This window comes from Macrobrachium nipponense, chromosome 19 (assembly GCF_015104395.2).
Source record: "Macrobrachium nipponense isolate FS-2020 chromosome 19, ASM1510439v2, whole genome shotgun sequence".
Classification (NCBI taxonomy): Eukaryota; Metazoa; Arthropoda; class Malacostraca; order Decapoda; family Palaemonidae; genus Macrobrachium; species Macrobrachium nipponense.
Window position 1 is genome coordinate 73,974,721 of NC_061088.1, and position 21,438 is coordinate 73,996,158.

Here is a 21,438-nt window from a genome sequence, read left to right on the forward strand (position 1 = left end):
ATAAGAATGGCTAGAATTAAATCCTAAATTAAATCTGTAAAACCTTGTAATAGACGACAATGTCAAAGAAGAGAAGATGTCCTATTGACAAGATTAAGAATAGGACATACTTAACACATATTTTGTTGCAAGGCGAGGAAAGACGGGCCACTTACTGTGACCATTGTCGTACTTGCTAACTAAATGCAATAAAGAAAACTAAGATCCAACTATATATATAATATATCACTTGAACTATTGGGAGAAAATGCCCCACTACAAAATACATATAGTAAATTATCTCGGACATAAACCTGCTTTATGTCATATAACAAGTCTTATAATTTCATAGTTATACAGTAAGCGCTGAATGGCCTTTGCTGCCCCAGTGCTTGGTGTTACACCTAAACTTTATAAAACCAAACCAAACCAATCCTTAAAACATTAATTTTTGTCTCGGGTTGTATCAACAGATTGCAGTCCGCAACCAAATTGAAACCAGTGAAAGTGCAACTGCTAGAAATGTTCAACATCCTCTACTTGTAGGCATCAAAGCACAGTGGTGTGGTTGGTATTGGGTCTGCCTGCCGCCTCGTTGGCCGTGAGTTCGATTGTCGGGCATTCAATTGTGGGGTCAGAGATGTGTATATATCTGGTGATAGTTCATTCTCAACGTGTGGTTTGGAAACCGCATAAAGCATTGGTTCCGTTGCTGAATAACCACTGGTTCTATTCAACTTAAAAACACCATACAAATAAAACTTGTAGGTATGAAAGGCACTCAAAATGCTAACAGGAACCATGTTGAAAGTGTGACAATTGTCCTTTATCCTCTTAATGTCTACTATAAAGCAATCTCAAAGACTGGAATGGAATGGTAAATCAAAAATATTTTGTGTTGAATCTAAAGTAGTAAATACTTTGTAGTATTACTGTGCCTTGTCACTGAACTGGCTACGCTACTGTGACTTTAGGGTACTTGATGAAGAATGAAAATCGGACCAGTATGTCCCTGGTTAATATTTGCGACAGTTACCAAGTTTTCAAATGGTCTATAAACCTTCCAATGATAGTACTTTTGTATCTGTGAGAGGAAAGCTGCAAGCTTAAATATAGGAGTGTGTTCGGGCCAAGCTGATTTGGTTACTGATGCTCACTGACAAGATAGCCAAGTAGTAACAGGTGGAGGAGTTTGGTTTGCTCCATTGATTTTGTATGTATGGGTGGTTGGGATGGAAAATAATTGAAGTAGAAATGTGCTCAAGGTTGTGATGTCCCTTAACTATCTCAATGTTTGCTGTTTTCTTTATAGGGGAAAGTATCCAGGGGAACTTCACAATGGGTGGAGGAAGTTATTACCCTACCAATGGCAGAAATTAATCTCAAACTGGAGTAGGCCTAAGAAGACCTGTATCTATGGGAAGTAATTTAACTTCCCCTCACTCCAATGAGTTGTATATAATAGCTGTGACACTTCACTTCCACGCCTGTTAATTGCTCGTTTCCCCGTGCTATACAGTCTAGATGTCCCCATTTTGCCTGTTGCTCAGCCTAAAGGCCTGTCCACACGATCGGGCCTGATCGGCGGACTTCCCCTCTAACGGGCACACTTGATGGGCAAACCGTCAAATTGCCCGATGGGTCTTGTAGCAAAATCACCATGGTGGTACCCGATGGCTTGAGCTTCGACCCTGGCAGACGTACGTGAACCATATACATTTCTTCTACTGAGCCATTATTTGCACCATATTCTTTTCTTTTTCATCACACACAAAGCAATTATCATGCTACACTATCTTCTTCTTTGCGGTAGGCACCATGTTTATCGTACCGCACTGAACACACTACTGGCATCGTCGGGCACGCCCACCTCTCCATCGCCTCACCCGTGTGGACAACATTCACGGATAAGTCCGCCAGAATTTGCCCGTCAACCCTGGAGCACACCGATCAGGCCCGGTCCTGTGGACAGGCCTTAAGACCCTGTCCTCACGAGTCACGGTTGAACTTTGCTCGATGTGACGTCAGAAGTGCAGTTACAACCGAAAAGGAGAAGTTCACTCTCGACGTGATTCGGAAGTCACGTAAAGCCGTTGGTCCCATTGCTGAACAACCACTGGTTCCATGCAACGTAAAAACACCATACAAACAAACAACCGAAAAGGCTCTGACGTCAATCGCTTCCGATGTCACATCAAACACAGTTCATTGAGCCGTGTGGACGGGGCTTAAAAAGATGCCGAGAGTTCCCTGGCCATCTTGACTTGTTGGAAAAGCCTTCCTTCATTGCCCACTTTGAGCATTTAGCTGTGGCCAAAAGCAGATCTGTTGTTCTTGATGCTGACAGGTGACTCGTAATGTTGCCATTGTTGCTATATTTGTTATTCTTGGTGTTATGTTTCCCATACATTCACTGACCCTTACCTGAACTGTTAAAGACTTGTGTGTAGAGAAAAAGATGAGTGCGAGTTATGGTAAGAACAAGGTTAAATAGGTTTCTGCTTCCTTGTGGGCCTCTTTATCCTAAACACGTGTTCATCCTCCTCCACTCTTGCACCAGCTTCACATTATATAATCTTCAAACCACAGAAAAAATAGCTTGGAAGTCTTCTCTAGGAAGTCTCGTCAAACTTGTGGGTGCCATTATTTCTCGAAGAAGGGTGATGGACATCTCTCTTTCACAGGACTGGTGGTCTGGGGTGAGTATGGACACCTTAGTCCATAAGCTTGGCAGAGCTGGTTGTTTACCCAGGCTACTTGTGAAAGCAGGTCTCACTTGGACTCCCTGTGTGAGCTGTCTCCCTGGACGTACAGCAGGAGGAGCACACCCTGTGGTTTTTGACTCCCAGTTCTGCATGATTAGCTTTGGACATGTAATGGCACAAACTGTTCGACCACTAATGCTCAAAACCAGCCCTGGCTCATATGATTACTTGTGCATGGTACCAAACACGTTCTTACTAGGTCGACCACAATCTATTACAGTTGAAGAACACGGGTCTTCCTGTAGTGTTAATTCAACCTTGGTTCTTCTTAAGAGCCTAAGAGGGATGAGTCAGTAAGTTCTGCATCTGCTGAAACATTCTTCACTGCCCTTGTTGTTGGCGGGTAATTAAATTCCTGGAACTTGCAAGCAAGAGAGAGATATTTTAGGGGTAAATCCCTTTGTGATATTTTGGGAGATGAAGCAGATATTTCTGCTCTCATCTCCTTTTTAAAGTCCATAAACATTTTTGAATAACATTTAATTATTTTTTATATATCACATCATAGATATATATTTATTTATTAAGCATTTTCTTCATTAATTCATTCATTAGTCATATGGTAATTTATCTATGATCCATTTTCTTCATACACTTATTAACTCATTTATAATGTAATTTATTTACTTTCCATTATGGCGCTGAATGGCTTCTTTGGCCCCAATGCCTGGGCTTTTGCCCTAAAATCCATCAACAAGAGAGCCCTACAACTTTGAAACTGCAACAGGATAAGTTGAATAGGCACCTCCAAAAGATAATGAGGTCCATTATCATTTGGGGTAGGTAGACTCATCAACCGGACAAAGAGCCTACCACTGAAGCAGCTTCAATGAAAGGATTTTTTGGTATAGCCCAGCAAAACCATGAAGTCGGTTGCCATGACTAACTTCCAGTGAACCTCTGGCTTGTTGATTTGGGTCTTATCCTATTTGGGGTGTCCTCTAAGGATGATATGAAGTTCTGAATGCGGCTGTTGTCACATGGAATGGTGCTAGCCAGATTTCAAAGGTGTGTGAACCTATGGGCCAGCTTAGTTTTAGAGGTGTTATGCCATCTGAGGCCTTTTCTTTAGAAAGACAACATTGGTTATTCCCAAAGGAAGTCAGTAGTGTCTTTTTCCTTTATGTAGAGGTTTCAGCCCAGGTTTAGTTTAGCAGTCATCTTCAGTTGTGGAAAACCATCTGGTATTAATTCAAGAATGTATGTGTAGAATGCTTTAGGGCCACTAACTCTTAAGTAGGTATTTGGGAAAATGAAGTAAAGGAAGGAACTTGAGAGGTTCCCCACCTACTGTACAGGCAGCCAATGACATTCTAATGTGCTCTTTCCTTCTCTGTAATTTACTCTGTCTGCTGGATTCACATCTGGCCTAAGCCTTCATCTGTGCAATTTTTCCATTATTATTGGGTCTTCATACTGGTTTTCAGCATTTTATGTCCCCATCTAATCTGGCTGTCTGTTCATCTTCCCTTCTCATAACATGTCCAGAGGATTTCTCAGTCCATTTTCCAGCCACTGGACTGTATTTCCTCAATTCCTCTTTTGTAATATCTTCCCACTCTGTCACAGCTATGAATTTTAGCATTCTGGTCATTCACCGCTTTACAATCAACATTTTCTCTGCCAGTATTCGTATCTCCACTGCATGGAGTAATACAAACATTATACATGCATCATAAGCTTACACACTCAGCTATACGTACGCACTGCTCTTTCTCCATGTGTTTTGCAAAGTTGAGCAAATACAGAAACTTATTTCCATTTTATTTTACAACATTTATCATGACCTATGATAAGTCATACATACAGTTTTCAACCATATACGCTCAGTCCATGCGTTAATTTGATGAAATTAAGGCTATGAAGCCTAGAAAGAAACGGAGCTGGATTGTTGAACAACAAGATAAAGAGATCCAGCAAATAGATGGAGTATAAGGATCTAAAGGTGGAACTGGGAGGAAACTCCATAGGTTCATTAAGACTTAAGAATGCAGGAGGGAATGGAGGTAAGTAAAAGGCTAAAAAAGTGGATGATGCTAAGGGTCAAGGGACTCAACAGACACACTTCAGTCATGCCTACAGTGCATCATATGAGGAGCAATGATGGCCCCCCCTCGCCGAACGGGTCAGTCCATGCTAAATGGTTTTGGATTTACTTTGAATGAAAGATCTCTTGTGTGAAAGACGTTGACTTCTCTGAAGGTAAGGGGTAGACTCGCACTATAGTAGGTAATGTTAAAACCACGACCTTACAGCCGATGGTAAGCCTGCCTGATGCCTCCTTTCCTAATAATAATTGTCTGTGGATGCTTTCAGTGACCCTTTGTAGCTTCATTACCATAACCATGACTCCCGTTTTCCTTGCAGAGGTGGTATTAAACCATGCTGTAACATCAATACATTGTATGTTGACTAAAGAGTGCTGAATTTCCCCTCCGTGAATATTGTTTATCTGATTAGACGATGTTTCTTCTGCTACAGTTTTTTTTTCAGGGGAAACTTCTAATATACTGTACACCACACTGACAGGCTCTAATCGATTTATATAGTATTTGCCTAGGCCTAGGGCTTCATACGTCAATTTTCCGGCCTCGTAACCTTCAATCCTTAACACTAATTAATCTTCCCAAATATCATTATCGTCTGTGATCCTCCAGCCATTTGTTTTAACTTTCCCTGGCCACCCTATGTTTGGGAGCTCAAGACCTTGGGGTATAGACGCATACGTGCCCTTCTCTGTTTGAACGTAGCCTGAACTGTGTGTTTTGTTGCCACATAGGGGTTGAATGTGGCATACAAGATCACTTCTTTGTCTTCAAGTTTGCCCATTCCTAGTAGGGGTCATTGTTTCCTGTCAGCCTTCTCCACCTTCCCTTGTACAATGCATCTTGACTTCTTAGACCTATAGTACCATTGCGTACAACAAGAGCACCCTAGGTGTATATTTTCTATTCAAATACGTGGATTGAATGTTGTAAACACTAGGACTGTAAATTCATTTTATTCTAAATCAGCTGTTAATTTGAAGAAAAAATCTATTGTTGTTAGTTGAAATCGACGGATTTATTAATATTGTACGATGGAGCTGAATATCACCACATTTAAGTGAACAGGATTTTCATCTTGACCCAATATCCCAAAGTAGGTTTGGTTTGACTGATTATTCAATTTTCTCTCCACAATTAATGTTGTGTCTGTATGTGTTATGTCTTGGGGCTAGAAACCTCATTGACCTGAGTGCAGTGCACCATCTACTCAGAACCAGACTTATCAGCTGATTATGTAATATAAGTGAATGGCAAGAATTTTTGTTTCAAGGTCGGAGGCTGAATTACCAACTCGTTATTCAATATCATTATTAACTTTCGCAGCATTACAGACGGTTACTGATTGTATAATATGATTAAGAGATATTCAACACTCGTTTGTGATTCAAAATGGATACCCAGTTTCTCACCCATATTCACTAATATAGTAAACCAGGTAACATTTAATAAAAGAATAACGAATAAGAAGTTTGAACTGATAACCAGAGAAGTTAGATTACAACTTTATCATTATATAGTATAAGATGAATACATTAAACTCTTCAGAAAATGTGAACATTGTACAATGGGCAAATTTGTTTCCTTGTCAAAGCATCTGTCTATTACAATGGGTAAAATGGCTTCCTTAGCAACACATTGTCACCTTTGAGCCGATATCTCCTAAAAGTTAATCATCTAGTGAAAATTTCTGCCGGGATTCATAAAAATTCATTACACGTTCCCGATATATCCCGCGAATGCTTTTATGCATAAACAACTCGTCATTATTGGCTCACAAAATAGGCTCTCCTTTCACTTGATTGCTTTCTGATGCCTCGTTGGGGCCCACTACTGGTCAGAACAGACTCCTAAAGGTTATTCCAAGTTTTTAAGCATTGCCTTCTGGAGTGATGGTGCTAGCCTCATAGCCCCCTTGAGGATTGGTAGTATCAAGCATATGCCTATATAGTACCAAATCTCAAATTGTTCTTGATAATCTATGAAATGGACCATCAATTTTAATAATAGTACATCACTGATTCAGCTAACGAACGATAAGGTTATCTCGTGAGGTGATGTTTAAAGGTTAAGTGTTTTTAAGCCTGTCTTTATCTGTTGTGCCTTAATTGTTTAGACTGAGACAGCGAGCCTCCTGCGAGGAAAGGCATAAAAGTTCTGCTCGACGAAACAACGAAGAAGACCGCTATGGCTTTATTCGTACTGACCACGTTTCTTCACTAAAACACTTGTTTACCAAGTCTCTCTCTCTCTCTCTCTCTCTCTCAATCCTCGTCTCTCTCTCTCTCTCCTCTCTCTCTCTCGTCATCTCATCTATCTCTCTCTCTCTCTCTCCTCTCTCTCTCTCTCTCTCTCTCTCTCTCTCATCTTAGAGAAACTGATAAATCGAGACCAAAAACTATTTTGTCTATTCATGATGAAGTGGCAGATCGCCGGTTCAAGCTTCCTTCATATTGCAATGTCATGGAGTGGCGGAGTCTGTTATAAATATGAGATGTAAAAATCAATTCCGTGGGTAATTTCACCGTTTACTTCTCCTTCGTAGCATGAGGCTTATGTGTATTCGGTTGTGATCAAATCATTTCTCGTTTCCCCCATTGAAGAGTAGCATAAGCAAGTGGAGTAACTGACATATTCACATCTAATCTCATAAACGATTGAAATTGCGGAACAATAAGAAATAAGTCAGTGTTTACTTTTAATAGTTCGAGAAATGTAGGCTACACGTTTCCCTCCCCTCCTTCCAACTCCGCGTTGTAAAGTTACCTGGCTTCGACCATTAAGCAGTCTGCGACACTGCATACCGTAATATGTGTGCACACGGCGACGAGGCGGTCCCTGCTTTATTAATCCACTTATAAGTATGACTCAGGGTTATACACACTTGGGGCAGAAATGAGAGGGATCGGCTAAGACGACTTTTATTCATGTCTACATGGTTTTTAGACTCATATCCTCGTTTGTTGTTGTCACGTTTGGGAGCGCCGGATAGAATTTCTTTTCCCTTTTATTAAAAATTATTTTCATACCTATCGTGCGTATTTTTTGGTCTACATTTGTATATACAGCTCACAGGTGGCCTGGGATTGATTAGGAGTTCTTGAGCCGTTTAAACCACCGAACTTGCACTGATATAGTGATATTAACACATTTCAAGCGTTAGGCTATAAATACTTTCAACGTATCCTAGCTACCAAGCCATACACAGAATTGAGTTCGTTAATCAATGAAGATCGGTTAAATTCTGATATCACATAGTATATTGCACTTCGGCCGGGTCTGAAAAAAAAATATTATCATCAATTAGGACCTGTCCTAAGGAGACAGAAGTTGAATGGGATATTATACTCTTCATATCTGATTAAAATTATTACAGCCTATCTGTTTGACAATCGTTCTGGAATAATAATGTAATGACAGAAAATAGGTAACTATCAGACCTTACACTCCCCTCACATATATATGTGTGTTGTGTGCCTAAATAGGGTGTAACACACACACGCACACACACACACACACACACACACACACACACACACACACACACACACACACACACACATATATATATATATATATATAATATATATATATATATATATATATATATATATACGTGAATATTATATAGACATAAGTATGTGTGTGTGTGTGGTTTTTGCATAAAATTTTAAGTATATACATTTATTCCTGACGAGAAATCCCCTTGAATTCACAAATCATCTAAATATCTGAATGATAACGAGGCATTGAAATTTATGATAATGGACCAAGGTGTGTAATTAAATCTAAATAAAATATTTAAAGAAACAAAATCGAGAGGAGATAAAACAAGCAAATCAAACTAAATAATTTACAAGGGAAAAGAGAAAACAAAATGAGAGAAACGTGTGCTAATGTTATAGGATCAAGACGAGTAAGCAGACATTTAAATAAAATAAAAATATAAAAAATAGTGTCGAGAGGCGATAAAAATACAAATCAAACGAAAGAATATAGAAGAAAAGAAAAGGAAAACATAAAACGCGTGTATGAGAAACCCCACAAAAATCCTCCTCCGGAATCAGCTGCTTCGCATCCGCGGCCGTCCGGGAATCCAGTGTCAGTAAGAATGAGGTTGATAGAAGGTGTAGCGGGAGGACAAGTCTGCCATTCGTGATTCTTTCTTCAATTCGAGGACGAGCAATCGGGGGAAGATGACCGTGCAGCGGTATTTGACTCCCGAGCAGCTGGTCGGGTTCGAAAATTACAAGGTAGGGGCAGGAATCGGGGCTCCGAAAAGGGAGGACCCTTGAGCCGTCGTCGGCATTTGTTTTGGTTTGGGCCAGATTTGGTGCCCTTGCGGTGGGATATGTGGGCTGGGCCTACCCACTGCTCGAATAGGCTTTAGACAATGAAGATTTGGCCTTCTGATTTCCCCTCATTTCTTTTATGCTTTGCCCTGTAGTGGTAATTTGACAAAGCTGCTCCTTTTTCTGGGCCTACTGACCTCGCATCTCGGCCTGAGTCTCGCCAGGCTGAATTGACCTTTCGTTAAACGTAGCCCATAGGTCTGCCGTAGCCAAAGCCTATTAAATAATTTTATATTATGCATTTAAAGCGGTAAAATCATTTGACTTGTCGATTTCTGTACATAGATGAGGAAACCAACAAATGACCTTTGGTAGGCTACCTAGCCTAGTAAATTAAGAATAACCCCTTTGCAAAACATGACCTTTAGGCCTGCTATAGCCTAGACGTATTAAAATGAGTGTTTTAATGCATTTACTTAAAGAAAAATAATAATTTGTTTCTGTGCATAAGAAATGACGACCCCAAATACTATAGGTAACATACACTGTTTTGCCTTCATCAAGCTTAAGTTTCTTTGCCGACATTCACTTTTTATATAATTTGTTGTTGCATCAATTTCACTAATGGCTTTTTCTACCATTTCGAGAGGAAAACAGAACTTAGTATCATCAGCATACGGTGTATAGCCTAGCTAACTAACCTTGTGCTACCTTGGGGCACTCCTCTAGTTAGCCCTTTCTTTTCAGATTTCACATTTGATATAACCACTGTAACCTTCCTGCTTTCTAAGTAGCTTTTGTTCCATTTGAGTACATCATATTCAGTGGTTGCTGCTCTTAGGTCTTCAAGCAGCAGATTATGGTTAACTGTGTCAAATGCTGCACTTAGATCGAACATAACCAGGATACCGCATTTTACACTTGCCGGCATTGTTTATCATAATTGTAATTGTGTACAATGTAGTTTCTGTCGAGTGGTTTTTTCTGTAACGCTGACTGATCATAAGGTATAATGTTGAATTGCTTCAAGTGTTTCCACATTTGTTGGTGAACTACATTTTTATTTTCTTTTTCTTAGCTTCACAATATTCAGATAAACCATTTGGTATTTCCTTTAACTATTACTTGCCTTGTCATTTCTGGACATTTTTTGTTGTAGTTTGATGCTAATACAGTGGACCCCCGTATTCACGTTCTCTGGATTCGCGGACTCACTTATTCTTAGATAGTACTGTACATGGGCAGGATGAGAAATTGAGCAGTGTGCATGCACGTTCAAAGGAAGGGTATGTCGTAAAACTATTAATGATTGTATATTTCTTTTATTTGTGTTAGCTATGTATGTATTGCATTTATTTATCATAACGTGAAAATTTAGAAGGAAGGATCTTAGATAAGAATGATTCTCTCCAATTGAATAATTTGGAGGAGGTGGATTTTCCCCTGGGAGCTTAGTTTAGTTGGGATGTTATAATTGTTAATATTAATTCACTAATTGCTGTATTATGAAATTTATGCTATTATATAAGTAACTTACTTAGTAATTACTAAGCTAATAATTTCTTGCCTCAGCAGCTAGAAGATTAAAATATTTGTGGGTAATGCTTCACAATTTAGTGCAGATGGGAATAACAAGAGCTACTAGCAAGCAAGCAGACCACTTCATTCTAGTTCTGCCATGGTGAAGAATTATTGCTTATTTCGAGTAGCCTTAAAACTTTCAGCATTCAGGATTCAGGACAGTATATTATTGTTTTGTTATACAGTCATACCCCCACGTACGAAAAATCCAGGTTACGAAGGCAAAGACAAATATTTTTTTGCTTCTGTGTACGAAAATAATTCGGGTTGCGAAAGGGTGTACTGTAAAGTCAGAGATTCGCTTGGGCCGCCAAGAACAATTTTTTTCATGAAACTTACCTGTCAGATATATATATAGCTGTATTCTCCGAAGTCCGACAGAATTTCAAAACTCCCGGCACACGCAGTGGTCGGCCAGGTGGTTAGTACCCATTCCCGCCGCTGGGAGGCGGGTATCAGGAACCATTCCCAATTTCTATTCAGATTTTCTCTGTCGCCAGTACTATAAACACCTGTTTTCAGTACCTCCGTCTTAGGATTTTGAAATTTCATTGCCGCTTAAGTATCCTAATTGTTTTTTGGTTTATTAACTTGGATTTGTGGCTAGGCATACGCTATCATAAATTGGTTTAAATTTGATTTTTCTTTGCATAAGATGTCTGAATCTAGTTCGGCCAGTTTCAGACTAGTTCCATTAAAAGAAGTAAACAACTTTGATTACCCTTATGAAAGATACATGCGTTTACACTTTGGGAAGTATATTGAACTTAAAAACTCGGGAGAATTGCTTAGGGAATGTCTTAAGGCGTGAGGCATCACTTGATCAAATTGAAAACAGTTTGTTTTGTACATGCAACTTCCCCGGCAGATATATACTTAGCTTATGTCTCTGACGTCCGACAGAAATTCGAATTTCGCGGCACACGCTGCAGGTATGTCAGGTGATCTACCCCCCTGCCGCTGGGTGGCAGGAATAGGAACCATTCCCGTTCTAGAACCAGATTTTCTCTGTCGCGGTAGTGTCAACATATGTTGTTGCTACCTCCTGACTTGATTTTCGTTTTTCATCGCCATCGATCTTCTGGGCTGTCTTTTGCAGGGAAGTACTGGGTCTTTGGTTCGGCATACGCTTTTATTAACTTTTTAATGAATTTGGCTTCGAAAATTTCGAAGAATATATGACGTGTAACTACCGAAATTTTCGGTAGACACTCACATAGTTTGCAAGAAAGGGAAATATTAATATTTATTCATTAATATGTGTAATAAGTGTTAGAATTGATTGAGGAAATATACTGACTTCCTACTTTAGGGAGTCAGTAAAGTATGTAACTAGATACGTTTCTTTTAAAAGTTTTTTAGAAACTCGTACTAACGAGCAATTAGAGTATTAACAGTACTAGTAGTGTTGCATCCTCATCACCTCTTACTTCGCAGAAACTTCAAATTCATAATTGCAATTTGAAGACAAGGATTGTGGCTCAAAATGCGAGCTATTGAAAGGTAAGAAGTGATTACTAGTGTTCCCCATTGCAGTGGAGGGTGCGTATGATCGGCTCTGTCTCGCTCCCAGGCCTAGACCTCTTTCAAGCTCCCAAGCCCAGGGGAGAAGGAATGTCGAAAGCCGTAAGGAGGTTTCAGAGAATCCCCACCGGTCAGGCGTCCCCTCGGCAGGTTCTGTAGAGCGTCCCAGACTGCCAAGGATAGCCATTGAAAAGGCATCCTTAAAAAAAAGTGCGTCTCTTCATCTTACATCCGAAAAGACAAAGAATGTATATGTTTTGATTAGCTAGCGAGTTCTCTGAAAAACTAAGAGAACACTGAGCAAGAGCCAGCCAGGAACTTAGGAAGCCGCGTTCCAGCAAGCTAGCGTGAGCCACGTTTCCAACAGCCAGCAGAGCCGCGTTCCAGAAAACAGACTAGCGCGAGCCGCGTACAACCAACACGCGAGCCGCGTTCTAGCAACTGAGCGCGAGCCGCGTTCTAGAAAATTTTTCTTGGCGCAAGGCGCCTTCAAAGAGACGAAGCGCCAGCCTGGCGCAAATTGCGCCAGAAAAACAGACGGCTAGAGCAAGGAGCCTTATAGTACAGTGGCAATCAGAAGGATCCTTCCATTGAACGTTTCCGGGCAAGAGGCTCTTTCTAAAAGGGGTCTAGTAGGCGCTCGGAACTATCAGGGCGCACGGGACCTTCCACGCAAGCGAACGTTCCAGGAGCGAGTCTCCTTTCTAGCGTGCGGAACATTCCAGGCGCGCGGAACTATCCAGGCGCTAGGCGCAAGGAGCCAGGCGCCAGAATATTCCAAATCTTCTTATGACAGAGAGGTCAGTCGCGAGGCTCCTCTTTGAGTTTTTAACTTGAGCAACTTTCTCCTGGCAAAGGTGCAAGATGTCGCACAGGCGGCCGTCGCGTTTGTCAGAAGGATTCTGATACTAAGAGAAGCCATTTTTTCATTATTCAGAAGACTCCTGTGTTTGGCAGTTCCTCTCAATGCGTACTCTCTCCTTCATTCAAGCTCTTCCCTCGTTATGAAGAGGCAAGAGCTTTGGGAGTTTTTCTTATAAGAATCTCATCGACGTTTGGGTATGATGGCGGATAGGAAATATCTACTTCCTTCCGTAAACCCTACAGATGAACAGGAATTCCGTCTCTTCCGCGATTTATGAGGAAATCACGAAGATTTAAAGAGTTCCTGGATTACCTTCCTTCCTTAAGGAGATATATATACTCTTTCTATCATTCTATTAACGAAAAGAACGAAGACAGTAAAAATTTTTCCTTTCTCTATCTGCCTCGGCAGGGAAAGAAGGTAGTAATCTGCTGTATGAGAATACGATACGGCAAATCACACATACCGTAGTTACTTCTTTGCAGAGCAACTCAATTACCAGTATCCTTCCAGGAATTTCCTAGGAAGGACTACGCTTAAAGGGATTGTTAAGACAACACCTACTTAGCTTCTAGATTTATCGAAGTCTTGTTTCGCTTAAATGGAGTAGCTGGCAACTCTGGAAGAGTAAGGCCAGACGGCTAACGGAGACTGCTATCGCGCCGGCCTTAGAGACCAACGCAGTAACATGTAGGTGTCGGTTATGAGTGGTTGGTTACATGTCTCTCTCCTGCGGGATGGAATAACTAACCGTGTCTCTCCCCTACAATCGCGGTTTTAGCCTCGGATTGAGGGGATAGTTAAGCAAACAAATAAAATATTGTCTGCCTTTTGCTAAGAAGCTTTCAATAAGAAAGATATAACAACATTTCAATGCTGTTTACCGTAGGTAACATTATTAAAGGATTCTAACGCAGCGGAACTCTATATTATATGATGCTCTCATGCTTACGAAAGCATGGCTTATTAGAGTACATGCTTAGTGAGAAGATGAATGTAGTAGAAGAGAATTCACTTTAAGACTACGGTATGGTCAAGTCTTATGCACATACCGAGGTTAACTACAGAATTCCTAGTATCCTTACAAAGGTTTCCTAGATTAATGCTGTTTACCACAATGTGACAGTATTATAAAGGATTCTAATACGGCAGAGCACGATATAATATAATTCTCTCATCCTTTCGAGAAACGCACACAACCTTTTTAGAATCGGATATTGCTCAAGAGAAGATGGGTGAGTCGGATGGGAAACATTCTCTTAGTGGCAGAAGTTGTTTCCCTGAATGGACTATACTACGCATATAAAAGTTTTTTCCTACTAAGAACGGAATTAACACGTGAAGGATGTCGGGTACCATAAGGGCACAGATGTTCTGGCACATAACCTTAAAAGAACTAGAAGGAAGCGCCAGCCTGGCGCAAAGCGTCGGAAGCGCCAGCCTGGCGCAATGCGCCAGAAGCACCATCCTAGATATTTTCTCGTTTTAGCGAGTTATTAACCTTAGAGTCCAGTAGTGGTTGGTTTGGTGTTTGCTTCTCACCTCGGTGGTCGCGGGTTCGATTCTCGGCCATTCCATTGAGGAGTGAGAGATGTGGATTTCTGGTGATAGAAGTTCACTCTCGACGTGGTTCGGAAGTCACGTAAAAACACCATACAAACAAACAAACAAACCAGTAGCCTATCGGAGGCTCGGTAACGGCAAGATTCGTTCCTGATTTCGTTACCCATTTAATCGGAAAGGGGTCGCTTACAGGGAATGATGAAATGATTTATTTTAATCACTTTGGCCAATTTCACGACACTCTCATATCGCAAAGAGCATCGAGAATCTCTTTTTTCGCCCCTGTTCGCGTTAACAAAAGAGAACCTATTTGGGAACAGACACGGAACGTAACGATCCTTAAAGGTTCGATGCCAGATTTTGCATGTCCGTGAGAACCTTCTCGATCGAAGATAATAACTGTTAACGTATGTCTAGCATTTATTGAAGAGAGTTTTGAGAGCCTGCGGAAAGTCTTCTTCATAGATCTCTTCGCTAGGTAGAAGACGAACAGGCTTCCTATAGACTGCTTCCTTTTCCTCGAACCAAGAGAGGTAGCAATATACGACATCTTTAATTTAAAGAAGGGGAATAAACTTTAGTCTTTTTTCCCCTAGTTATAAATTCTTAACTGATATTAAGATAAATGGGCGTCAAAGGAAGAGAGGTTGGATTCACAGAAGTCACGTTCTTCTCACAGCATGTTTCGTAAGGCTTTTCCAAGAGTATCTGGATATTCTATCAGAATCTATTATAAATAGACCTGAAAAACCTCTCCACTCTGAGTCTTTCCGCGTGCAGACTGACCAGAAGTGGACATGAATGAGAGGATTTTTCAAGGTAAATGACAATAGTCATGGCTAAGACATAGAATTGCTGCAGATCGTGCTAGATGGAATGAGGAAACTGTCCTCTTCCGATACCTCTGTGAACCACATAGCGAGGTTCTTTCTTCACTTTCAGAGGGAAGAATCACCTAGGTATATATCTGCTATCAAAGAACGCAGTAAAAGGTTATACTCTGTCTCTACAAGTGGAATTAGAGATAACAGAAGATTAAGATCTTCGGGATCTTATACGATATCGCAATACGACAAAGAGTAGGATATCATGTACTTCGAATGGGATCTTTTTGTGGCCACAGATTCAGTGTTCCGACAAAATGGAACTGCTCCTCATCAAACTTCTTTGAGAAAGTTTATGAAGGAATTCTTTGTTTCTCTTAGCCCTAAACGACCAAGAAGACAAGTGAATTTTTTGTGCATGGGAATCTCGCATCAGATTCAATGGAGACTCGGCAATGGGTTCTTGCCAGCATAGTATGTATGGCAAAAGAACTAAAACCCTCTATTCTTGACGCAACGCTTTCAGATAGAAGTTTCGTTGCCCAGGCAGGGTACTTACTTTTTCATTTACAGAAGAAGAGATGGTTTAAACGTTTGCCTACAGTGTCTTCGGGGTGCGATGAGGGCTCGAAATGCTTCCCAGAAGGTATTCAGAAGGATACAATAAGAGCTAGAAATCAGGGTTCCGCCCAATTTCAGCTCGGAGTCTCCTTCGACTTCCAGACTCCTTCCCTTCCTTCGGGCAAGGATAGGGAAGATTCTGCAACGAGGAACCTCATCAACATGTAAGAAGGGATCTCGTTAGCAAAGGAAGTATTCACGAAGGATCCTCCTCGGAGGAAGACTCTTCTCTCGTATTGTTAGATATCCTGTTTCCGTATACTGGATGTATGCTGGACTTACAACTCACCTCCCCTTGCCAGGGGCCAAAAGATCAAAGGGGAAGAATTTCTTCCACCCTTCTCCAGTCTCCTGATAGACTATGTGGTTGTTCAGGACTCTCGGACAATGTAGCGCCAGCCAGGCGCCAAATGCCAATACAGGCGAAAAACGCCAGGGGCGGACAGTTCCAAGGAACTCTGTCATGGTCGGATACTGAGAAGGAGCGGGCCTCCAACCTGGCGCAAATGCGCCAGAGGCGAACAAATCGGACAGATATAAGAGTGTCCGATGTGGACTCGCCAGACAGCCTAGAGACTCTTCAAGCTCGAAGCTCCAGCAAGTGTGGAGGAGCCAAGCCAGGCGCGAGGCGCCAGCCAGGCTCTAGGAGCCAGCCAGGCTCTAGAAGCCAGCCAGGCTCCTTCAAGGCTAGGCTCCAGTCAGGATTGAGGATCCATCCAGGCGCAAGGCTCCTTCCAGTAAAGAGAAACCTAAAGCTCTGTCATGTAAGAGGGCTAGTCCCATTGATATGATACAGGTAAGGCTCTGCCATGTAAGTGGGTCAGCCCCCATTGGCACGATCCGAGAAGGCTCTGTCGTGTAAGCGGGCTAGCCCCCATTGACATGATCCAGAAGGGTTTGTCAGTCATAGGTCCCTACCTTGCTGAAACTCTTGAGGCATGCAGACTCATAGACAGTAATCATGAAGTCTTCTGCCAAGCTCCAGGCGCAAGGCGCCAGCCAGACGCAAGGCTCCAGCCAGGCGCGAGGCGCTAGCCAGGAGGGAGGAGCCAATCAGGCGCCAGCCAGGCGCGAGGCGCCATCCAGGCGCGAGGCTCCAGCCAGGCTCTAGGCGCCATTCAGGGGCGCAAGGCTTTCCCAGCCAGGCGCGAGGCGCTAGACAGGCGCTAGGCGCCTGCCAGGCTCCAGGCGCCTGCCAGGCTCCAGGCTTCACGAAAGAGATCTATATCAAAGAATGCCCTGGCCTTCTTTGAGACAATGTGATCTCCTAAGCACTTGACAAGTGCATGATGATTCCTTCAAACAGCTGAGAATTAAAAAGCGCATGAAGTGCGAGCTTTTTCTGAATTCTTGTTCATTTTTCCTTAACAATATGTCATAAGGACATATTAGCTGTCACATACGGGAGATGCAACTCTGTGTTGACTTCCCATATCCGAAGGATGTCAAGATAACCTATGAGAGATCCTTCTCTCTTGGTTGATACGTGTCTGCGGATACATTGCTGGGATAGGGAGCCGATACTGATCCTTAACTAGTGAGTTAAATTTTATTTAACGGCGTGTTTTTTCTTTGGGTTGTTTGAAAGCGGAGTTTGGGGATAACTCTTTCAACTTAAGCACTAACCCTCGTGTTAGGATCAGGTGATCGGGATCGGTGTTTTGTGCTCCTTAATTATGCCACTAGGCATAGGCATATTGTCATGTAAGAGGCTCTGTCGAGTAAATGGATAAGACCCCATCGACAGACACACAAGAACTCTTAGCCATAGGTCCACATCCCTCGCTGAGGCTCTTGAGGCGAAGCAGATTCCTAGCATTAGCCATGGAATCTTCCGCCTGAACAAGTAGGAACCAAGGTTTTATTTTTTTTTATTACCTACAACGTATGTTGTTTACCTGTCTATTCAGTAAATAGTTGTCTCTTACCCACCACCAAGGGTGTCAATCAGCTAAGTATATATCTGCCGGGGAAGTTGCATGTACAAAAATGATAATTGTTAGAATACAATAAAGTTTTGTACATACTTACCCGGCAGATATATACGATGAATGGCCCACCCGCCTCCCCTCAGGAGACAGGTGGAAGAGAAAATCTGGTTCTAGAACGAATGGTTACCTATTCCTGCCACCCAGACGGCAGGGGGGTAGATCACCTGACCTACCTGCAGCGTGTGCCGCGAAATTCGAATTTCTGTCGGACGTCAGAGACATAAGCTAAGTATATATCTGCCGGGTAAGTATGTACAAAACTTTATTGTATTCTAACAATATCATTTTTCATCATAGGTTGCTAGTGATTGAAAACAGTTTGTTTTTATCATAGGTTGCTAGTGGAACGGTCTCTGTGCTTTCTAATTTTCATTTGTGAATTGTGTTTCCCTCAATAGAAATGGGTCCAAATTACCCTCAATCTTACAGAAAATAGATTTATATAAGGATACGAAAGGATCTCTGGATATATATGCCCAATTGCACAGTCAAAGAGGTAAGTAAATCAAACTATTTTATTATTAAAATGAAAGTTCCATGCATTTTCATGACATTTTAAAAATCTAGCGGTTTCTGGGCTGAAAATGCGGGTTTTGAAGGCTTGTCTGGCGGGTTTTAGTTCGTCACATTTGGCAACCCTGTGCCCGATAGCAGCTCAGTACCAGCTGGCTCTCCGAGATGCATGGTCGGTTATGTCTCTCTCCCCTGCAATGATTGACTACCGAACCGTATCTCTGCCCAACAATCACGGACTTAGGTCTCTGATTAACGGGGATTCTCGCATACATGAATGACCATCTACTGCTTGACGCTCGATTTCATCGCCTTCGACATTGCGAGAATTTTCAACAGAGATATCTCTTGGACTCTTTCATCTTTCTGTTTACCGCACGGTAACAGAAGTCTGTACTAGTCTCCCGCTGCATCGCACTGTGATAATGCGGAATGATTTCTTCAGACATCTGAGTTTGTCTTCAAAATATCTCGTATTCGTAGGTGTGCAATTGTTCATTGTTCACCCCGAATTAACAGATGTATCGGAAGACATCGCCTACTCCCAGACCTGCCAGCTCTACTTCCAAATGTTCAGCCCATGAGAAGCAGTTCTTCAGGCATTACTTCCCTGTGTTTTCATTACTGAAAAACGCCCCGCTTTCATTGCAACTACGACCCCGACCGGACAGCAATGAAATAGCGGTTAGCGTTTTCAGTCATTTGTAAGCACAGGTTCAGAATCTTGAGAATCCTTCTCTCGATTCGGCTGTGAAGACGTAGGTTGCATTCACTGTCCACCTTCGTCTTCAACGGCACATAGTGTTGTTTCTCCTTAGCTGAGATTCAACTACTATGAGAATGTCTTGCCATCAGGGACCTTGGTCTCTAGAAGGCAATTGACTTTCGCCTGTTGGGCACATGCCTTAAGAGAATCATCACCTCGCCGTTCGGCATCGGTGACAAACAAATATACGATTTGTTTGGTCTCTCGGCATAACCCTTTAAGGGCGAAGGTCACGTGACTTGCTCGGATGCTTGGGCAACTTGCCTCACTACCGAACGCAGTCTGTCGGCAGCTGTCAGAACGCCCGAGTCAGTTACGAAATACACTGTGGACTTAGTTTGGTTGTTCCAGATCAATCATTACTTCGTCCTAATAGCTTGTCCCAGTACCCATACCATCGACACCCACCATGGAGTGTCGGTGTCCTATCCACTACCGAGAAGAAGAACTTCGCTGCATTGGGATAGGAGAATGCGAGACACTTCGCTGCAGACTTAGCTGCAGACGGATAGACCAGTATGGGTACTGGACATCACCGAAGTCGAGAAGAGGGATAGGTCATGCGACTATTCCCTTCTTTTCCTCTGAGGGAACTGCATGACTTTTCCTGCGAAGTCAAGCATCCAAGGGATGGGGATCAGTGACGCTCGATTTCGTACCGAACTTCGTAGCGAAGACTCGGAACCCTTCGGTCCCTGACAATCAGTTCGAGTCCTTCACAATCCCCTCCCTAATGAACTTCATCGCCTTCGATGCGAAGGAGATGCTGCTTTGTCCTGTGAGGGTGCGACGGCGCTATCTGAAGAAAACTCGACACCCCAGGCTGAGTTGATGCCTCTTCGTTAGCACCGGGATGACCTAGAAAGACCCCCCAGATGCTGAAGCCTTGCCGAGGATGGGGGGCTTAGGGTTCAGCAGCTGGGCCCTGATGCCTGGTGGGAACTACTTTCTTGCTGGGCCTTGGTGCCCAGCTGTTGATCCAACTAAAATGATCAGCCCTTTTCCTTTTACTAAAACTTTTCTTCCTTCTGCTTCCTCCTTCTATAAGGCACGGATTTTATGTTGATGACTTGGATTGGTTTTGGACATGATTTGGACTTGTTCATTGGATTTGATGGAGGGTGAGGATGGTTGGCATGCCCCGTCACCCGTAGAATCGAGTACCTAACGTGGTCGAGCGAGGGGAAAGTTAGATGTCAAACCCTGCTCTTAGTGCTGGGTCTGATCTCGACGGACATCATGACGCCTTAAGCACTGAGGGTGGGGTGTATATCTGGGTGGTACCCCTATGGGCAGCCCTGTATGTGATAACACTGTCCTCTAATGTGGCTCCATGGTGGGTGGGGGGCTACCTGGACGAATCGTAAATTCTACGTCTTATGGAGACATTAAAAACCTTCTGTTGACGCTTAGGCAAGGATAAGGACAAGGAAAATTCTGTTAATTCCTCCATTGTGACTTTGGAGCCTTTTTCAAAGGACCTCCTTGTTACAAACATTTTATATGTGAAACCAGTCCCTTTAGACTGGAATTATGAAACTGTATTTTTTTAATGAATTTTTGCAAATTTGGTAAAGTAAAAGAAGTAAGGAATAGACTAGGCAAAAATTATGGGTTTTTTGAATTTTGGGTATTTTTCAATAAACGAATCTGAAGCTCACAGAGCCTACAGAGAGTTCAGATCAGATTCATTGAGTGTTGACTCGCAGAGGCAAAAGAGGTCCCTAGGCATCTTGAGATTTATAGACCACCAAGTGAAATTAAAGATAATAGTAAAATTAGTAAACCTCCAGATTCACCAGACCCAGCTAAGTGGTTAATTATCACACTCATGGTGAGAGAGGCAACCTCTTCAAAGTGAAGAGGTTGGTAAGCCAGAAGATCGGCAATGTTGGGAGTCCTGAATTAACTCGCTTTGGGCGTAATAGTTTCTTAGTTCATGTGAAGACAGATATTCAATCGATAATGCTTCTAAATTTGAAGCTTGATCCTGAGGGTATGATAAACAGTAAAACCTCACTATAATTTTAGTTATGCGAAGGGGGTTATATATTTTAAATGAAGATCTACATGAAATGGATGAGGAGGAAATTTTGGAAATGTGTCCGG

The 21,438-nt window shown here is 42.2% G+C and overlaps 1 protein-coding gene across 1 annotated transcript in view; it reads left to right on the forward strand.

Moving 5' to 3' along the window:
* The first annotated feature begins 8,873 nt into the window (after positions 1-8,873).
* Positions 8,874-21,438, forward strand: part of LOC135218308 (ethanolaminephosphotransferase 1-like) — a 71,043-nt gene continuing 58,478 nt past the window's right edge. Inside the window, exon 1 of the mRNA XM_064254532.1 lies at positions 8,874-9,042. Within this exon, the coding sequence (XP_064110602.1) occupies positions 8,986-9,042 (57 nt within the window). The 5' untranslated portion in view covers positions 8,874-8,985. The remainder of the gene's footprint in view (positions 9,043-21,438) is intronic.